Source organism: Balaenoptera acutorostrata, chromosome 8, assembly GCF_949987535.1.
Source record: "Balaenoptera acutorostrata chromosome 8, mBalAcu1.1, whole genome shotgun sequence".
Taxonomy (NCBI): Eukaryota; Metazoa; Chordata; class Mammalia; order Artiodactyla; family Balaenopteridae; genus Balaenoptera; species Balaenoptera acutorostrata.
The window spans coordinates 6,699,885-6,722,658 of record NC_080071.1 but is presented as its reverse complement, the minus strand read 5'-3'; the positions used below and the strand labels follow the sequence as shown (position 1 = coordinate 6,722,658).

At 36.8% G+C, this 22,774-nt stretch overlaps 1 protein-coding gene across 2 annotated transcripts in view; it reads right to left on the bottom strand.

The window, feature by feature from the left end:
- ARHGAP15 (Rho GTPase activating protein 15) overlaps positions 1-22,774 on the bottom strand; it is a 610,484-nt gene that overhangs the window by 233,357 nt on the left and 354,353 nt on the right. For both annotated transcript variants that reach the window (XM_057551505.1, XM_007183022.2), the window contains one exon: positions 17,418-17,540. In XM_057551505.1, the coding sequence (XP_057407488.1) occupies positions 17,418-17,540 (123 nt within the window). The remainder of the gene's footprint in view (positions 1-17,417; positions 17,541-22,774) is intronic.

Genomic DNA, 22,774 nt, shown 5'->3' with positions numbered 1-22,774 from the left:
TAAGACGAAAACCTGATACATACAATTTATTCAGATATTTGATTGAATTAATTCTAAATGATTTAATAAAATTACCTTTTTAGCCCAAACAAATATGGACTAAAGTTGGAAATGTCATTCAGTGATCGATAAAAGTTGAAAGTTTCTTCTAGGGTGGAGAAGGTGTGGAAATTTTGACTCACTCTGGATTTAAGTAAAATCTAGGAAAGAACAATGTACTTTTCCTAATATCAGCATAGATTTGTTAGAATCCCAGGTGGTAAGACTTCAATTTATTTGCATGAATGCATAGTTCAATAAGAAAAGATTCAAATTTAGTTGGAGTAAAACTGCTTAATGATTTCAAATATTACGTGTAATATATTAATATAACGGGTTTGAATATCTATAATGGAGTCTCTTTCATTTGGGTCTTAAGGGTGTTCTCACAGCCACTAATGCTGAGTGCTAGGTACATGCTGAAGCACCTAAGAGGAAAGCACTTTAGGTTAAAAGCACTTTCTCTTCTCAGCCTCGGGTTAAAAGCTATTTCAGGATTCTGTTAAAGGCATTCTTTGGTCCTCAGCTTCAGCTTAAAAGCTGCTTTGATGAAAAGTGCTTTGAGGCAGGTAAAGGATTTTATAATAAACCATATTAAGAGCTGGGGAATCGTGTGGTTCTGTGGAAGTGTTGGCTAGCTCCGTGGAGGTGTGGTGTATACTCTGCGCAGGTTTGCCTGTTCCCTGTGGTCCACTGATTATTTTATGCAAAGAAACTGAAAAACATTTCCAGGAATATAACTGGAGAGAAGGGGTTATGAGCCCAAATTTAGTAGTCCATGATGCACACATTTCCGAAAACATTTTGTCTCTTTTGGGTTTCCAGTCAAACACGGTGTGTATTTCTTTTTCAGCCCTTACTGTAGAAAGCGACTATGCAACAACATTTCTAAAACACCGTGTCCTGTCCTGAAGCTGTCCACAGAATTGAATAAATAGATATCTCCCTGGGAGATGCACTTTGCATATTGCACATGAAAATGCAATATCAGTTTATTTCATACTCTTTATTTATATTACTTTCCCTGCTAACAGGGCCTCCCATGGGGGGATGGGCACACTTAAAGATAAAATGGAGTACCTCAGTTGGGTCTGCCTACTGAATTGGCAGAATGAGGGTCACCACCCAGATGTCTAATTGCAGGTATTGATATTCGTTGGTGAAAACACAGTGACTTGAGAGGAATTTTGAGCTTGTGGAGGTCAATGGGAATTCTGAGAGATGGCAAAATGGTTCATGTAATCCAGCTGAGTCCCAGGGAGTAGATCTGAGTTCTGTTGAGGAAAGGGCCTCAGACAGAATGGAAAGAAGCTGTTTTCTCACTTTGTGAGATTCAGTGCCTAAGCGCTATTGCTTCAGGACCTAAAATACCAAGTGAAACATGCAGGTGGCTGGGGAGAAGAGCATTCTTCCTGTTTGCTCTGGAGAACAGAGTGAACCCAGAAATGCAGTGGAACCAGAGGAATCAAAGCACTGGATGACACCCAGAAGTTTTTGTAGGTTTGGAAACTCCTGGACTGTACCTAGGCAGTAAAGCAGGCATCGACTGGAAGATGCTGGCTGCCTGTGGCCTGGTGAGGCGCCTTCCTTGGCCAGTTTGTAGGCAACGGGGTATCAAAGAAGAAGAATCAAAGGAGAAGAACATGAGGAGAGCAGTTCTCCTCAGATGTGATACATTCCAGGTGCTCCCAGAAATAGCTAGGGAGAGCTTGGAAACAGAGAAAGGCTGAATTGTTACGATTATACAGGTGGGAGTCATGACTTGTGATAATTGTGCCTTAATGTCGGTGTTACTTCATTCATATTCACAGGCTGCTGGGGCATGGCCCATTGAGGTTATATAGGAATTAAGTAAAATTAATTCCATAATATAGCTTTCTAATACAATCAGCCCTCCACATATGCAGGGATGCAGAACTGGCAAATACAGAGGAATGACTGTACTATGGCATTTTATATACTGGACTTGAGCATCCTCAAACTTTCTATCTGCTGGGGTCCTGGCACCAATCCTTTGTGGATAGTAAGGGACAACAATATATATTTCCACTGGTCTTTTAAAATGGAGCCAAGTTGGCAGGGTATGGACATGAATTTTTTTTTTTTTTGATATAGAATACTTCTTCCTAGGCAGTGTCTAATTTTGAAGGAAGGAATCTCGCATTATACATCTTCATGGGCCTAGTATCCAGCCCATCACTTACCACATGGTGGGTCCTCAATAAATGTTCATCAAATAAATAAAAATATATAATGGGCACTGAGTGAATAATAAAATTGCTTATAAAATAAAGTACAAGCTCCTTAGCCTGGCACTATGCAAAACACCTGCCACAACGACTTCTCATCAAACCCTCTACATTTCATCCAAGCCACCATTTCCCATGCTTTCCTACAATTGGGCACCTTGGATGTCTTACCCATTTCCTCACATATCCAAATGCTCTAAGTCAAGACTCAGTTTAAAGGCTATAGAATAAAATAAATATTAATCTTACCCACACTTTTTCCACTTGTAATTTTCCCAAATCTATAACCTGAATGCCCCTTGAAGCATTTGACGTTTGATATACTATGCCGTATTTGTTGTACATTTTCCCCCCTCACTCACTTCTTGGGGGATTCTGCTTTATGTAACTTTGTATCCTCTTAGAAGATAGTGATTTACAGAATATGTATGAGTAGGCAATATGAAAAACCATCAAAGCATAAAGAAATGCAAGCACAGTTCTTTATTCTCGTCATTGGATATCACATGCAATGTTACAAGCACAGTGTGAGGCACACAGAATGCTCAACATGTTGGCTTTTTTAATGCAATGTCACAAAAATCTCACCATATTTTATCTGGTTTGCAATTTTCAGAATACCTACTCTGCATTCAGGACAAGGTGCACTTGCAATATGCAATGCGATAGTAAGAGTAGAATTAGGAGTATAAGAAGGGATAGTTATTGCTTGCTACGCTGATAGTTCTTTATAAAGTATCAACATTCTTAAGAGGCATTATCTGGAAAGTGTTAAGACAGAAAATTTCATTACCTTGCCCTAATTCACAAAAAATAAGTAGCAGAGCCAAGACTAGACTTCAAATTTACTTCAAAATTCAGCCATCTTTAGGGCTTAATGACTGCAATACATTGTTTCCCTGAGTAAAGTAGAATACATATAGCTCTTTCAAATAGCACAGGGAGAGTTTGTCACTACTATCTCATCACTTCACACCACATGTCCCCAGACCCAACAGGGAAAATAGTCTTTCATATATTTCATTATTTCAAGTGTTCTTTATATACTTAAATATCACACAAAACTAAGTACTGTTTTGTATTCAAGTATCTCTTTTTCCCAAGAATGCACGGCATTGCTGCGTGTCTTGGTAGATATTCTTGGAGTCTAGGATTCTAGGCTGGTGATAATGGAGCCAACAGCCTGGGACCCTTGTCCAGCAGAGGCTGCCTCAACCACTCCTAGCCTCCAGATGGCGTGGCAAATGGATTAGCACAGACTCCTTCTAGCAGATCTCAGTTGAGTGTCTGCCATTTAGCTCAGTAGGTGAAACTGAAGCTCAACACACATACCCATGGCAGCTTCTGAGAACCTTAGAGAACTGCGTCTGGGAGACAGAAGCCTCCTCTGGGCTTTTGGTAGTGCTCATACTGTAATAACTGATTGTAGGAACAAATGGCTTTGGATTATCCCATGGAAGTGTTTTCCACTAGAACTTGACGCAAAAGTACTTACTGCCTTCTCCAGAATTCCTCAGATTAGATGTCCCATCTCCCTAACTTTCTCCAATGTGCTATTTATTCTCTACCTTCTTTCTGGTCCTGGACCAGGGTTGTGGTCTTTGTTTCTCCCACTGTCTACCTCCTGCTCATCGGTCCCCTCTGAGGCCACAGTTCCCTGGCCAGGGTTTCTGCTTCCCATTCTGTCCTCCACGATGCAGCGTGAGACAGGCGTGTATCTACTAATGTAGTGCCCTGGTCTGTGGCACCGTATGGTCACGTTTGGAAAGCTTATATTCCTACATTGCATAGCCACTCTTGAGATACTTTCTCCATATTACTGTGGCATCTTGAGTTGAACATAACCTCACACACAGATGTAACTGTCTCTCCTCCTGTGTGATGGACAGTTTATTTCTAGCCAGTATTACTCTTCTTCAATATTATTCATTCATACTATAAACATGTGATCTTTCTGATTAAAGAGGTATGCATACAAGTGTGTACATGAATAAAAAAACCTTATGCTAGAGAATTTGAGACATCTGACATCATTGGGAATACTGCCTTTGATGAAGAGAGGATCTAACCTTGCTTTTTTTCCCCCTAAAATGTTTGACTTCTTCAACTGGTAATTATGTAAACAGATTTATAACCAAAAAGGGCTCTCAATCCCTCTTTTGACACGTTAATTGTTTCTAAAAAACATTAAGTGAGGTCCTGTCAAATTCTTTACATAATATTGAATGTTCTCCTATGCTAATTACTCTTTTTAAGATGGAGAAATTGTAACATGCTCAGGGCTCCAGTGCATTTGAAATGTAGAGTCACAAAAGATGTAAATACAGTATTTCACTGTTCAGAGAAGGAATGTATGAAGTGGTGCAAATGATGAGGGAGCCTGGGTGAATAATGGCTTTTCTGAAATTTAGATTATTTGGAATATCAAGATACAAAGATATCCTCAAGACATTATTTTCAGACCATCTGCTTTCTTACTTCTCAGCCTCTAGTGCATGATAGATTCCTCCGTTGTGAGGTTAACTGAGGCCAGTCCTCTTCCGCCTGCATCATTTCTTTTCCTTCTATGAGTCTGAGTTCCAAGTTCAAAGGGATAAGTTAGGAGTGATATATTCAAGTTAATGACCCTCACATGTGTTTAACTTGGATGACATCTCCTCTAAAATCTCCCTCCTGTCTAATATGGGTAGATAAGAAAATCATTAAAAAATTGGAGCTCAACAACTGCTGAAAGAGAATGAAAATTTCTCTCCTTTGCTCTTACATTTCTAAGGGAATTAAATCTTATGAAAATGTCAAACCTTGTAACAACCTCTTAGATGACTATCTGTACGAGTTATCCATCACAACACAGAGCATGATTCAATGGCTGTATGCATCTCAGGAAGGCATCAAGTTAGGCAAGTTTAGGTTATAATTTGGGGCAAAACTTCAGCAGTAAATATATAACAAATTTTCTTATAAATATTGGCCAAATATATACGACTTATTTTGCTTTAAAATTATAGTCTCCTTTATAATTTGATTATCTTACATGTCTGAACATATGTATCAGTATCCCCTGACATTATTGTCAAATATATCTAAATTTATTATTCCACTAATTTTAATTAACACTTGACATTGCTACATATTTAGGGTATGCTAGCTGGGCACAATGTTTTAGTTTTTCTTTTTAAAATGTATAGGTGAAATGGGTACATGATATTTGGCTTTATATTTCTTCAATAAACCCCAACTTTATTATTATAGATTGATGTTCTCTATCAGTTAGCTATACAAAGTGCTTTGAACATTTTTTAACAGACTATCAAAGGTAAAAAATACTAGAGACAATTGAAAATAGAATGGAGCTAGGTTACAATATTTGATAGTAAAGGCACTGAACTCTCGGAAAAATCTAAGTTGATGAAGACATGTATAAACAGATATTCCTTTCTTATAAACTTCTTTAAATTTCTCTGTATTCTTTTCTTTACTAGGCTTTTCCCCTAAGCTACTATAAATTGTGAAAGTACATTTTCATAGAATTTTTTTTATTATATAAGTGTTGTTGATTTGAGGAGGGGGAGAAAAGTTTTCTTATTTCTCTTTTGTGTTTTTTTTTTTTCCTGTGTGAGAAGAAAGTGTTCAGATCATCTTTTTAAATAATGAAAATAATAATAACTGTTCCCAGGAGAATAAGACAGCAAAGAAGAGGCTTTATTGGACTTATCTGTGATAAGGCACTTTGGTGCTTCGGTTTTTGCGAGTTGAAGAAAGAGATGTACACAACATTTCAACCCTTCTATTATGACAGTTTATGCTTCCTGTACAGCTTATCTAACTCCAATGCCTGGGAAATAGACACAATTACCACCTTATGGAATGCTGCTTAACTTTAAATGTTCCCTACAGACTAGAAACCCACTTCATCAAAATTTATCTCAGTTTCTCAGGAATTATTTCTCCTGTAAGCTTCTGAATATTCCTGTGCAATTTTAAAATTTAACCCAAGATTGCTTAGACATAACTATGATATAAAAAGACAGAAAAAATTCCCACACTAAGGGAGTTTGTTCACAAGAGTTCCTGTGAAAGAGCTGTGTCCTATGCCCATGTACACTTTAATCACTCACTCTTTCAGCTGTTATCAATTTAAAACCAATGAAACTCCCACACTGAGTCCATTTGAGCAGTCAATTTTAATATCTCAAGGCATCTGTAGTTATTCTGAATTGGCTGCAAAAGCAGAACTAACAAGTTAAGCTCTAACCATAAGTCGACATCAGGCTGGTAAACCATTCATCAAACACAGACAGTTAGTCAATACTCCAGTATGAAAAACCAACTAGCATTTTTAAGAAGAGCAATATATTCATAATATGTTTGGCAGTCTGGTTTGCATTGCTTCCTTGATGGCTGTGCATTTAACTTTCTAGTCAACAGGGTGCTTCTTGCACCGCCAAGGCAACATGTTTGAGGGAAAACTGGTCAGTGTTCCCATGTTTCGGTAATATTTTTACACGAGAATAAAAGGGATGGAGGAATGTGCCTTTTGTGAATAAGAATCTAGAAAGTGTCTTAATAGTTGCTTTTTATAAGAACACTCTTTCAACCATATGTTCTGGATCTTTGAGCACAGTCTCCACTTCAAATATTATGTCACTGTCAGGCCATGTGTCTCAATTTTGTGTTTGGAAAATATGGTTGCTTGAAATACCTCTTTCTCTCCCAGGAATGACTCCATGACAGGATTGCTGCCTCCCATAGAGAAAAGACAATGAAGAAGGAGGAGTATTCAAACAAGATCAAGGCAGTCATCACTTCAATCAAATTATTTCCAAATTTCAGGAGCTCTGGGGGCCTTGCGTGAGGGGGAGTGAAGGGTGTTTATGACATATAGCTGCCTATTCCCAGAACTCTTTTATGTACTTTTATTTTATCTTCAAAAAGAAAGGACATATTAAAGAGAAATATCTAAGGAGGAACAATGCTACATAAAGTTTATGTTTTCAGATCTGTTGCCCCAGAAAATGCTTTGATAAAACACACTTAGAGCAACATAGTCAATTTCAAAGGAAAGTTGGGAGATATACCTCTCCTTATTGCAATCTGACTAACACTGACAGTCCCCCAATTATGATTATCCAAATTCTGATACGGCCTCTTGCCTCTTTCCCACAGAGGAAAATAGAATATGCTAGAATAGCACTTGTGCCACACAGAGTTATTTTTCTGATGACTAAATTTTACAGAGGCTGGTCAAATTTCAATGTCTGTAATCAGATAGGGTCACAAGTCAAAAGAGATATTTTTATACTGAACAAAATTTGCCCCTCCCCCAAATAAAATGATACAGTTCTTTTTTTCTTTATGTTGGGAATTTGTGGAATATTGCTGATTTATAATAGACATGAATTTGAGGGGGAAGATTTGTACGGCAGACTGTCAGTGATGCTAAAGGAAATATTATAAAAGAACACTCTCTTAATCTTAGGATATGTCAAAATGAATTGTTGATATTAATATTTCCTGTGCTTGTAGCAGTCCACACATCTGCTGAATGTGGACCCTGATGAGGAGATGCAGGTTGGGAGAGCTCTGATATGTACCATCTTTAGAGACACATTCAACAGACATATAATACATGTAACAATCATACCATGAATACCTCCTTTCCCAAGCACTATGAAAAATTCAATTCATCTCACTACATATGAAGCATTTATTCACACATTTGTTCAAATTATCAGTCTGCAGGTCAGGAAGAAATTCTGTTTTCTGCTCCCTCAATTATCCACCTCACCACAAAAAGAAATCAACGGCTAGTACTTTGTGCAAGCAGTAGAATTATAAAAACTACAAAGGAGAAAGTGAAGCGCCAGCACTGGCTTTGGGTACAGTTCGCATAGTCTACCGAGGCCCTGAAAAGCTAACAAGAATTAAGCTGAAGAATCTTCCACTCACTGTCTGTGAGCTGGGTTTAGGAGTCATGAGGGAACTATGTGGTACGAGAACACCTGCTGGAAAACAGCAGGGTATCAATAATAAATGCTAACCTTTAAAAAGGGGATTCTTGTGAACACTGAGGAGAGCCCTGCATCTTTTTCTTCTCTTCAGGTGGTTTCATGGAGGAAAGATTTAGGATGTGATTAGAGGATTGAACGGGTCATAGACCACCTCTCCAGAGGGCAGTGCAGCAGCCTCCTGGCACAGGAAGGAAATATCACATTGGCCTGACTTTTGGTCATCTGCAGCTAGTTGAGGATATGCTTCAGAGAGCATATAAACTTGGGCTGGTGCAATGTCAGGGATGGGGGGGGGAGGTTTCCTAGCCTTTATACAGTCTATACACACACACACCCACACCCACACCCACACACACACACACACACACACACAATTTGCGTTAGAGCATGCTTAAAACATGGTTTATTATGAAACAAAACCTGTCTCTACCTGTTACTGTTTCCTTACTGGCGCTCATGATGATTTCTTCTTATTTTAAGGAAACTTGTCAGTCCTTAAACTGGAAGGCTTAAAGACCATATTTTGAACTGGCACTAGGATTAGACTAACCCCGGAGGGCATGCCAAAACTCTGGGCAATCTTTTAATGATAGATAGTCCATGGAATGAATAAAACCAGCATCTACTGCCAGGGCAAGAATTAAGATGGGTTTTAGAGGCCATTGGCTAACAACAAAATGCCAATATGCTGGTTTCAAATCAACTGGGTCTTATTCATTTTATATTCTCAGCATTTAGCATGCCTGTTACCAGGAATCCAGTCAGCTTTAGGGCTAAAGCCTGATATTATCTGGAACTTTCTTTTACCTAAAAAAAGACAAAGATCTTGAGAACTTTACTCAAAGGGAAAGTAATATAATTTAAAGGAAGAAAAAATAACAATAATAGAAAACATTATTATTTGCAAATATACAAAATATAGTAGGTTATACCAGGAAATTACTGGTAAAACCATTTTGTAGGTACTAAAAATCAAGTATATATAAGTCACCATCTCAAATAATATATTCTAACTAATCCTGTGTGAAAAGGTCTCCCTCCATAAGAAAATAAGTTCTTGAACCTCAGGGAAACTAATTTATTATTCTGGCTCATTCTTTTCCTGCTTACCTAATTCACTCCCATTTCTGGACCTCATTTTTCTCCTGTTGCTCTAAAATTATTTTGATTTTAATATCTCATAATATCAGGATCATTTCCTCCCTGGATAACAGGCTTTTAAAAGACATGGGCTTAACCTGCTACCCAGGTGCACTTTTTTCTCAACATTTGCCACCTTTCATGGTGAACTGTATTTTATTATTGAACAAAAGCTAGCTATGTGGTACTCTGTTACCAACACATTCGCTCCCAAGAGCCTTTAAATAACAGAAATTGCCTGGGAACTCTAAATGCAGAGGAACCAGGAAGCTTATAGGCCAAGATAAAGCAGCTTAAGGTTGGCTATTAATTTTGGCTAATATTAAATCATGACACAGCTCACACGTAAGGATCACAGTTCAATTATGAACCATAAAGAAGTTTAAAGAAAAGAAGATTTACAAGATATTTTTAAGCACATTAATGCATATTGTGGAAGTTGTGAGAGTATTTCAGGCCCAAGCAATGATAGACCCATGCCCCAGTATATAAATTCAAATATAATTATTCTTAGACTAACACTGATCAAGTGGCAAGTTGGAGCATATCTCTACTCAAAGGTATATTGCAGTGTTGCGCATATATATTTTGCTTAAATTAATGATGTGACAGGTAGGTTACTTTGTCATACATTAGTTCTAACAAGTTATTTTAAAAATACTTTCCTCTTAACGATTTTGCTATTCATAAACATAACTGTTGAACCTTTAGGGCTGATAACTTGTATCTGAAACTTGGATAGCAAAGCTTTCTTTACTTCTCAATATGGTTGACATCTTTTACAAAAGTACTGTGATTTAAAAGACATTATTTTCTCATATGACAAAAACCTTAATTAGTTGTATGGGTAATTATTAAACATTCTAGCAATTAGATGACACCATGTAAATGGGTGTAGATAGGAAAGAAAATGAGCTCATGCCCATTTGTGTATAAAGAGTACCATGATAAAAATTACCAAAAAAGATAAATATGAGCCAACTGCGAATGATCTTTATACTTCACTTGAAGTAAGTGAGTTACTGTTGCCTTTCCTTGACACTTGTCTGGATTGATTTCTCATACATTAAAAGAATACTTGGGAGAATGGTTTCCTAGGGTCATCTTGGCCATGATTTCCTCCATAAACATAAGTAAGAAAAGAAAGAAGCAGGAAAGAAAGAAAGATGAAAACAAGGAAGCAAAGACAGAAGGAAGGAAGGGAGGGAGGGAGTTGCTGAATGGTTAAGATAAGTTGGGCACTGTGTGAGATTCTTTACATATATCATTTCATTTAACTTTTATGATGTAAATTTTGTATATCAAAAAGTTGATAACCAAATATTAAATTATATAGCTGGTAAATGACAGGATCTACCTTTAAACTTAGCTTAGTCACACTCTAAAGCTGCTCTACTTTCAAATAGATTCAATTTTCTTAATTGTAAAATGGAGTTGAAAATTTTCTATCACCACAAAAATTTCTATAAAGACTGATTCAGTTTATCAAGAGTATATAAGGCATACTGCATCCAATGGAAATATTTGATATTTGAGACAGGTGTGGTAGTCCCTAGAGTCACCCTACAGCAAAAACATATCATTGACAAGCTATCTCTACCCATGTATGCAGAGTTCCAGCTTATCTTTTTGGAGCCTTATTCTGTAATAAGAATGGACAACCACGGCCCACCAGATATTTGAGTCAAGTCACTAATGTGATGGAAGTAGAATGAGAAAAATATATGAACGAAAGGAACCAGATGAAATTGATGATTCAAAGTAGAGAAAATTTTTAAATAAAAAAAACTAGAAGTCCAAAACAACAAATTTTAATTTATATCCTTAGATAAGTTAGAAAAAAATATAATCTATTTTCTGTTTTCTCACTTATTCAATTAATTAATGTTTATTGAGTGCTAAGTGCCATCCTCACTATTGGGAATGGGAATAGCATGGTCAAACAAAATTTTTGCCCTCATAGCATGTGAGAGAGTGAGGTATGCAAGAAAGAACAGAGAATAAGAAAATATAATTGCTTAAGTAGAAATAAATTAATATAAAGGTGGAGGGGGAGGCTTCCCTGGTGGTGCAAAGGTTAAGAATCCTACTGCCAATGCAGGGGACATGGGTTCGAGCCCTGGTCCGGAAAGATCCCACACGCCATGGAGCAACTAAGCCTGTGTGCCACAACTACTGAGCCTGCGCTCTAGAGCCCGTGAGCCACAACTACTGAAGCCCGTGCACCTAGAGCCAGTGCTCCGCAACAAGAGAAGCCACCGCAATGAGAAGCCCGCACGCAGCAACAAAGACCCAACACAGCCAAAAATAAATAAATAAAAATTTTAAAAAAAAGGGGGGATCAAACTGAGAATTCTTTCAGAACATGAGAAAAATCAATCCTGATGATCTAATACTCACATCATAAAGATCACAAAAGAGGAAACAGAGAAAACTGATGGGAGAAACTTATTAACATAATAATAAAGAGAAAAAATTCCGGAGTCAAAGAGTCACAGTTCTTCAAGTTGAGTGCCAAGCAGAATAAATTTTAAAAATTCTGCCAATATACATTATCTCAATTGCAGAATCTCAAAGACAAACAAAAACCAAAAAACCAAAAAACCCCTCAATGATTCTGAAAGAAAAATAATTCAAAGTAACAAGAGTAAGAATGGAAGCTGCAACTCTGTATTCTAGAGGCAATGGGATTTTATGCCCAACTAAACTATTGATTAAGTGTGCCTGCATCCTGAAGATATTTTTAGACAGTCAAGGTCTCATGTTTCCTAAATGAATTACTGGAGTTACATAGAAATAGAAGAAATTAAAGCAAGCAAGAAAAGACATGTGATTCAAAGACAGTGAATACAACTCAGAAGATCAGTGAAAGGAAATCACAGGGTGATAAAGGTGAAGCCTGTAAAACAACCAATACAAATGAAGCAGGATGACGGAAGGACTTCAGAAAACATTCTGGGGTAAAAACCAGGGAGTCACAGACTAAAGTATATAGAATGTTTAATTGAGAGGATTAAAGCCTTTGAGGATGTAAAGGCTCAGAAAGCAATAAAAAATAAAACTCTTGGGGAAAAAACATCTGTACAAGGAATTCACAATCCAAAAATATATCAAACTAAACAACAGCATGATTATAAGCAAATGATGAAGCATAAGCTTTAAAAATAAGAACATTGTAATATGTGTGGCCGATATGGCATAGCATTGGACCCATGGATAAGTTAATCCAATCTGGCAAATTACCTGGGGAAAAATTCCATAATATTTACATGATAAATATGAAGTAAATGCTCATGACTAACTGACTGTTTTTTTCACATTTAGATTCAAAATATGCGGGGGGCGGGAAAATAGAAGACTTGATTGTGGTTGTGAAACAACATAAACTTACTAATATAACCTTCAAATGTAAAAGAAAGGAGAATCTTTTTCACTAGGATCAAGGGGCATTTCTCTTTGAGAGTCACAGGGTCATGATGTTGTAAGAAAAGGGAAGGAAGTCTAATACTTGTTGCTGCAGTAAGCAGCCTTACCTAATCATAATCATGCGAATGCTGTTTTTTTGGTTTTCCGCTTTTAGAGTCAACCTATAAAGAAGTCATAATTACAGAAACCAGTGAAATAATATAAAATTTCAAAATGTAGAAGACTCAATAGCAAAGGCAGAGGAGATGAAAGGGGAAAAGGACACTACGCTTCTCATCTTGCCAATGGATGCATTAAGTCTCAATTTTCTATGGTTAATAGAACAATAAATAGAGGTTCAAGTATGTTGGATGTTTCAGAGGAAGCCAACAGTAACAGCAAGACCGGCTATATTTGAGTATTTGGGGAAGAGAGGGCCAGGTAGATGAAGTCTAGTTTAATTAAGTCAGATTCATTGTAAAATAAATCTGAGGTAATGTCTAAGCTTTATAAATAAAGATATTAAAACATTACAGATAAGAAAGATATTGACAAAAATCTACACCCCAAATAACAATAACATAAGATATGGAGGCAGCCACCAGAAGAACTGAGAACAGAAACCATTCCAAATGGTGCCCTGCGAGAAGGAGAACTGGGGTAAGGCAGAAAAACACTGCTTTTCATCATAAATCCTGGAGGCATACTATTTCATCCTCAGACTGGTTGTTTCCTTTATAATATACTGAGTAAAAAATACAAGTAGTGCAGCATTACTCTCAATTTCTACTAATATCATCCAGTATGGTTTTGTCCATACAAAGATGAAAGAAACCACTTTCTAAATATACAGTACTTTCTAACTCTATCATTTTGATATAAGGAAACACTAGTTGCTCCTAAAAAACCAACCAATTGTTATCTTTTCTAAAAATTGCACTGCCAAGTGTTTTCTGTTCTTGGATGTCAATGCTGCCATTTGAAAGATTACATAAGGTAGTTTGGTTGACGCGAAAGAGCTATTACCTCAGCTCCAAAAGCAAGCAGAGGACATGTATAAGCACACCTACCGCCCTAAAATGTACCCTCTTCCCTATAATTTACACATTATACTGATTGGAGTTTTGTTTTCTATGAGAGGCTCAATGTAATAAACTCATACTTTTAAAAAGCTCTTGCCATTCCCTTGGCAAATGTGAAAGCACTTGGAGAAACTGAAAGCTTTTCAGAAGCTACCACTGCAAGGGCACAATGATTGCAACGCCCACCTGAGCTATTACGATTTCCTTCCACTGGGTGATCATTCAGAATTATCTGCTGGCCCCTTTTTGGCATCACAATGTACCCTTCTCATTAGTCATATTAAAGAAATCAGAAAATGCAGCCCCATCAAGAGACTGTTTCCGGATCTAAAACCTAGCCAAAGAAATCACATATTGGCTAGGTCTCCGTGAGTCCGAAAAACAGGTTTTGAAGAAAGGCTTTGTGACTGAGCTTAGCTGTGTGATACTGGGACAGTTTTCTTTTCACGTAAAGTACTTTGTGAATATAGTTCTGCTGGGCATTTAAAGTCCATAAAACACAGCCTTTCCTGCCCCACAGTGAGGGCTCAATAAAGGCTGGCTGAATACAAAACTCAGGCCTCTCAGTCTGTTGGGAACACTACATAAAAGAGTAAACACTTTGAAATGTGTCTGTGGCCTTGTCAAGCCCCCCCCCCAGGTATCAGGAAGCACACTCGTAAGACGCAAACTACCACATACAGCTTTCCCAAACCTTGGTAATGGAGGCCTTTATTCCACATGTGGAAAATTAGACAGTTTAAAGAATTTGATATATATTCTTTGGGCAAATGCACTGCAGAATAAATTTAAAGGCATTATCCTTCTTTCTAAATGATTCTTCTCTTGAAAGAGTTAAGTCATTTTACTTGGAGAAATTAACTATTTAACTGTTAATCATTAATTTATGTTATGTGAGTTTTCATAACCAATCAGAAACACTGATTTCCTTGGTTTTTTCTAAGTCTTTGCCTTAGATGTGCTAAGAAAATGGACTTAAAGTACTAAATTTGACTAGGCCTGCGTTTTTTAAAAATTGGTTTAATCCTTTCTACTTGGTTAAAAAAAAAGTCTCAGAAGAAGCCTTACAAAAAATTCACAGTTAAAACTGAAACAAGCCCAAGAAGTGACTATATTTGCATAACTTGAACTGTATTTGGAAGAAAACTTCCACTGAAGACAACAATGGAAGCTTATCAAATTGGAATTTCACATAGATTTTCCATAGCCCCACTAATGAATACTGACTCATTGGTCAGCTATGGTGAAAATGTAATGGAGCTCGAAGATAGGAAATGTATCATTGGAGTGTGTTCGGTGGTTCCACTACATCAGTATGAAAACTGCATCAGGCATCCGGTTTCTCTGCTGCTTTCTGAGACCAATTCTAGAGCACTATGGTTATTAATTCTTTAGCATTTTGACTGGGGCCAGACTGTGCCACTGAATTAAAACCTCTTTTATTTTGCTACAGTCATGAAAAATTTGGACTTTATGCCAGATTGGGATTGTTTGGGCTACTTACCTGGTTTTATATTCTATCAGGATGGCAGGTAACATGCTACTGAATCCTTTCCAAGAAAATTTTAATCTAGGGGATAAATTCGAAGGCAGAATTGAAGGTACTACTGTATTACTATATGAAGTTGGATCTGTAGAGGACCAAATGCTGTCCACTGAAAAGGACACTTCAGCGAGTAAAAGTCTGAGCTAAGACTGATTTAGGGCTTCCCTGGTGGCGCAGTGGTTAAGAATCCGCCTTTCAACGCAAGGGACACGGGTTTGAGCACTGGCCTAGGAAGATCCCACATGCCGCGGAGCAACTAAGCCCGTGCGCCACAACTACTGAGCCTGAGCTCTAGAGCCCGCGAGCCACAGCTACTGAGCCCACGTGCCACAACTACTGAAGCCTGCATGCCTAGAGCCCGTGCTCCACAACAAGAGAAGCCACGACAATGAGAAGCCTGCGCACCGCGATTAGTCCCCGCTCACCACAACTAAAGAAAGCCCATGCGCAGCAACAAAGACCCAACACAGCCAAAAATAAATAAATAAATTAAAAAAAAAAAAGACTGATTTAAAGCACGTTCTAGTTCTACTTCCAAATGCTTACATTCTAAGAATTTTCCATTCTATTAGTGATAAGTACGTTCATGCTGCATAAAATTTCACCTTTCACAATTGGTTCAGAATGCTAGATGATTTTTGTGATATGTTCACCTCTTTTAAAATGGACTGAAATTGATAGGTCAAACAGTTAGTCTAAACTATTGAAATAATTCTCATTCTAAGTAGTGCTGAAAATATTATCTGCTTTGTCCTGTTCCTGAGAAATAATTGCATATTAAATCACTTTTTGATTTCTATAAGGATCAGTCTTTCAACTTTGTTCTCAAAGTTTATTTTAGGACTTTATTTTAGACCAAATTCTTTTCAAATTCTTTCTTGTATTTAACTTTCAAAATATATGCATCAGTTAGAAAATTTGAAAACCAGAGAGAATAATGGACTTGATGCATATGTTTTCTTCTTAGGAAAATAATATATTTGCCTGTGTGATCTAACAGATGATTTCCAGTTATAGAAATCTACATCACTGGTTTTATCTGTCCATCCATCCTTTCATCTATCTGGTACACTACCGGTAATAACAACAGTAATGAATAATAATAGCATTAATAATAGCAGAGGACATTTCTTGAATATTTATGTTCCAGAAACTCTGTTAAATCCTTTAAATGGATTATCTCATTAATTTGTTTTAGTGGTCCTCTCAGTGGTGGGTATAAGTATACCCATTTAACAGAAGAGGTATCTGAGGCTCAGAGATCATAACTTGTTCAATGTCCATATTAGTGAGTGGTAGAACAAAGGTCTGAATTCCAATTACAGTCTCTTGCCAGAGTGTTTTTTTATTCTGGTGGCTGGGCTGGTCTAGGATATTTTATATACTTTAGATATATTTGCAAAAGTACCTGCTTATTTCAGGTTAGATTGAGTTCTAGGTTCTCCAGCTCTCAACTCTGTAAGTTTTCATGACACTAGTTTATCTTGGACTTTCTTCCTAGCACTTTCTTCCTTGCACTTACTTCAGACTATGACTACATGATCAGATAACTTATTATACAAATCAGGACTCATCTGAGAATGAAAAGGGCTGCTGTTACTAAGTATTCTGGGACAATAGATGTAACTAGGATTGTCCAGGCACATGGGGACATGGGATCATTCTGATGGGCCACTAGGATATTTCTTCTCGGCTCCTGGTCCAGAGCCCAGATCCTCTGAGGGCAAAACTAGGTGTTTTTTTCCAATGATCCTCTGATACAACCTTTATTTTCTCAGGATTAGTTTTCTGGACAACTATTTTTTCCTCTGTTATAGAGCAGAACATTTAATAAGCAACCTAAAAAGACCAGAATATCTTAATACTCCTTTCGAGCTGAATAACTATGGACACAGAGGCACATTTACTTATCACTGTTACAGTAAAAGTATAAAATGTTCTATACCTTTAATAAGTCCTTTTTCTTGCAGAGTTTTCAGGGAAGGTCTTCGGGTAATAAACTTCTTTAATCTGCTTTTAACTCGGTTTTTGTCGCTTGTATCAGAAGCACTATGATGCAGTCTGAACACTGGAGATTAAAAAAAAAGTCAGAGGCTTTCAGTAAATTTTTCCTTTATGATTATTACTTTATGCAAATATGAATAGAAAACAGCAGTTATGGGACAACTACCTGAATTAATAGCTCAGGCCCTTCTGTTTAGACAGGGCATAGGAGTAAAAATTTGCCCATATGAAAATATTAGCTCTGTTGCAACATGCATGTGTAATGAGAATGTGGTTAGCTCCATATTTTCACAATTTATTTTCACATTCATTTCCTCATATTTACCACAATAATCTTTATCTGTATAATTCCACCTAACTGTATCCATACACAAAATTGTAGAAAAGTTCATCTAACTTAGAGATAAAAAAGCTCTGGTTAATTTCAATTAATTGTGATTATATACTGCCTGTAGGAAATGTAGACATTTTCAAAGATGCTGCTTGCCCAAATAATTTCGTCAATTTTCTTTATCAAGTTAACCCAAAGTGATTTCTTTTTCAGAAAGCAGATATTTCTTGCTCTTCTTATTTGTGTGAAATTACCACTAGGTGAAATTCTGTAACACATATTGCCTCAAACTTTTGCCATGTCTTCATCAGTCCCCCATCCTCAGTTTCCTAGCCTCACTGTTATCTTCAAAGTTCGGTGTGCGTCAAATTCATTTCCTAAGCAAATATTTGCTGAATGTCTACTAATGATCCAATCCCATGCTAAACGCTGTGAATTCAATGATGAACGTAACACTTAAGGTCTGTACCTTCATTAAGCATGGAGTCTAAATACATTCAAGGTATCTTATTATGAATGACTTTATTAACGAACTTGTTAACAATGATTCTTATCATTAATAATTACTGAAATGATAGGAATTTATTATCTCTATGACCTGAGATACAGATCGTAAGTGGGCCCTTTACTGTCTTAACCTAATTACTGATGTCATGTGAGGATTTGGGGCACTTAAGTAGGAACGTAGAGGTTCTTTTCCTCTCAAATCATATTTTATAATAAGCCAATCATTCAGTTGGGTTAATAATAATATGACTAAAATGTATTGACACCGTAATTTATGCTTGATATTCTCCTAAGCACCTAATATGATTTAACCTAATTCTACTGCAATGTAAGCTACATGTAGGCAGGGATTTTTATCTACTTTTACAAATGTTGTTCACTAATGTGTCCCTAATACCTCAAACACTGTTTAGCATTAGTAAGTGTTTAGTCAATATTTGTTGAATCAAATCTCAAATGACCTTTTGAAGTATATAAACTAATTCATCCATTTTAGAGATGAAGAAGCTAAGTGAAAGAGTCAAGCTAAGTAATTTGTCCAAGGTCCAGTTTGGATATGGGACCAGTCTCATAGGATTTTTATCTGGTATTCTAACGTATTGGAGTATTGGTGAAAGAATGGAAGGGGAAGGAAAACATAAATATCAGGAGCTCACGTAGTCATTTAAAGTAGAATGGTTTTAATCAACTAAAATTTTTTAAGTAGCTATTGGGTGCAAAACATTCTACTAAGTTACAGTTGTACGGGAGCTTTACTTGAGTCATTCTATCCTCTCCTGAGGAACTCAGGAGAAAAAAGAGAGAGACTTAGGAGGGAGCTGCAGCTGGAAGAAAATAAATTGCCTGAATTAGAGGATCTGAAGTCAAATTTTCCCAGTGGGGTCTCCAAGGAACCCGCAAAAGTGCCTAAGGGAGAGTGTATGCTTTAAAAATTCTGCCAGGCCTAGAGTGTGAGAAGCTTTCTTATAACTGGTCAAATAAGGACATTTTTGCGACCTCCTTCCTCTAGCTTTGACCACAAAGTAGTTATAAACTTGTGTTAGCAAAATGGGGAGTTGGGGTGAAGTGTTAGGCTAAGGAAAAGAAGAGGAAGACAGCCTGCCCTCCTCCTAGCTAAGTGTAGAGTGGAGTTTTAATTTTAAATTAAGTTCAAAATTTTGATTATCACATGGGGTTATACACTATTAAATACTGAGTTGAGACAGTACTTGCCACTTAAAAGACCATAATATCTTATATTACCTCAAAGTAAGGTTCTCAATCTTAGCACTATTGATATTCTAGGTCAGGCAATTCTTTTTTGCAGGGAGTTGTTCTGTACAGGATAAGGATGTTGATTATTCTCCCTGGCCTCCACCCACAATATGTCAGTAGCATCCTCTCCTCAGTTGTGACAATCAAAAATGTCTCCAGACATTGCTAAATGTCTTCTGGGGTGAGAGGGAGAAAAAGTGCTCCCTGCTGAGAATCATTCCCTTAAACTGAAGGGACAAGTTATAGGACCTGCTTCAGTTCTTGTTTATTGGTGGTGGAAGGGCTACTCCCACACTGACAAAATGTAAAGCAACAGTGAAAAGCAAAAAAAAACCCCTATTATTTTAATAATAGAACTCTCTATAAGTAGCATGTATATAAAAATATATATGTAAAACATACATATCTGATCTATCATCTATCTATTGTCTATCTATCTGCTATCTATTAATTAAATGAGCTGTTTATAAAAGTACAACCACTCTCATGTGAGGGTGGTCAATGGGTCTATCACTTGAAAAGGTTGGGAAGCACTGCTGTAGACCAGAGCGTCCCAACTATTGTATCTGACAGGATGGTTATGTAGAGTGAGATTTACGGATGCCCTCAGCACTCTGGGTAATTGAGCAGGACCAAGGCAACCTGAGCCCCTGGGAAGTTGTTGTTGGTTATGAGCAGTCTTATTTATTTGTTCCAGTGGGCTACGCAAATATTATCACTTTTTTGTGTATTTGAATGTAAAATGGTTTGAGGAGCACTGCTTTAGATCTGTGTTGTCCAATATGGTAGCCACTAGTCACTCAGGGCTATTGAGTACTTGAAATGCAGCTTGTGCCATAGGTTGAAATAATAATGTTTTGGATATTTTTGTTAAAAAATATATTGTTAAAATTAATATATTATTAAAACTTATTTCTTGTTACTTTAAAAAATGTGGCTATGAGAAGATTTTAAATTACACACATGGCTCAGATATTTTTGGACAGTGTTGCTAGGTGATACACACACACACACACACACACACACACACACACACACATTGACCACCTACTGAATACACGGCAGTGCTGGATTTAACTGTTGTGGATAGAAATGCATATGGTCTATGTAGTAATAATACATCATGATAAGGAGTTTGAAGTATAAGAGACTAAGGGTTCTTAGAGGAGAAACTGACCTCAGGTCATTTTGGAGAAATAGCAAGTGCCTTGAAAACCCATGCAAGCCATAGTTGCTTTTACAGGACCATGAATGTCAGGCATTAACTGATTCAAAACTGTTATGATTCAATGAGTCATTCTGAGTGTCTTAATATACTGTGCTTATATGCTATCCTATCAACTTTCATCTGGGTCCAGTCGTATATAATCTGCTCCAATTGATAGCTGTATCAAAGCCCCGTGGCTCTGGGTTCTAGTACTGGGAGCTAAAGGAACACTTATCCTTCAGGAAAAATCTACCTCAGTAATTCTGGTCTCAGGTCTGCCTTTGAAACGATATGGAATAATCAATCTAAATTTTCACAGGTTACCATTTTCTATGTCTAGTCTCACCTCAAAATCTTGTCATTTTCCATGACAGAATGTCAAGAAATTAAGGGCCAAAAGAGGTATTTTTTCTGCCAGTTAGGGACTAGTAAAAATGATATGATTAAACAGTACTTTGTAAATTAAAACACATACACATGGTATAAATGTGAGATTATGAAAGTAATTATAAAGTGTTATATATATATATTGTTTTCAATACCAACTTCTGCCTTCACATGTGAGAAATGTATGTAAGGTACACTGGTTTTTCAAGAAAAATGAAAGTAGTATTTTAAAATGCTTTAGCTTGTTTCTTTCTCATACATTCTGAGAAACTAGCAGAGTCTTGAATATGATTACACAGTTTTTAGCATAGCCAAACTATCCAAAGTTGCCTCTAATGATGACTTTCCTGGAGACAGACTAGAGTGTCAACTTCCATTTCCTGATGCCATAAATACTCATCCTCAGATGACAAGTCAAATTGCCAGGCCTTTGCCATCATTCATTCTGCTCACTTTGTTCTAAGAAGAGATATGCAGAAGTTAAAGTCAATAGATGACTATAATATATGGCATAATTTTTATCAACCAAATAACTTGAAAGCGCTGTAAATACAAACTAAAAATGTAAAAAGCACATGGTTATAAAGCAAAGTCCATCACTGGACCCCTGTAAACAGCAATAAAACTCTTTGAATATTGTGGTTTACAAATCTGATTTTAACAGCCAAACTTATAAAACACTTTACGCTTTTCTGTTGTCAAGGGAGAAAAACTTGCCAAATTGTTCATTTTAAGTAAATACAACATAACCAATTAAGGAAAGCAAAATTTAAACACATGCCTATGGTAATCAGGACATAGTTTGCTTCTGATTTCACTACTGATTTTAACAGAACAGTGTTCCTTCCACTTTCCCACAGCACCCAAGTGACCCCACACATACTTTTAGAAACTTGTAATCACACAGTGCAAATAAAAGGACACTTTACTGGAAAATACACAGTGTGGTACAATAATCCATCATTTATGAAAAATAGAATTCAGCCTTTTCTCTTTCCTCAGAGATTCAACTACTTTTTGAGGGTGAAGCTTACTGCAATTTAAAGATTTATGTTAAGCCAATGAGCAGTTTTTTTCCGTTCCCATTTAAACTTTTTATTCAAAAATGAAAAGAGACTAAAGAGATAGGGGTTTAAATTCCAAAGCATTTAATCTGATTTACAGAGGGATCACTCTTAATTCTACATATTTTCACCTCCACGAAAAGTTAACTTGAATTGGATTAGCTTTCCAGGTATTCTAGAATTTACTTTTATTTCCTTTATGCTTCCTCTCTTTTTTTTTTTTTTCCACTGATGGGTAATCTTTTCTTTCAAGCCCAAACAAATAGACTATTTTTCAAAGCGTAAGTATTTTGAATAACAATATGCGGTTTAAGTCTCCATACTCATAGGCCAAAGGCATTAGCTTTAAGCACCATTCTTAACGAGTGGAGAGATTTAATTGGTGTTAAAGCTGCTCACACCAGAGAATAGTTAGGATCCTGGGCTTTTCAAGATGATCTTCAATAAATATCATTACATATGAGAATAAGGCATTAGCCCAACACAAGTTTTATACCTGACGCAGCCATTATGGTGTTAAAACCACCTCTAGAGATAGGAATGCTTAT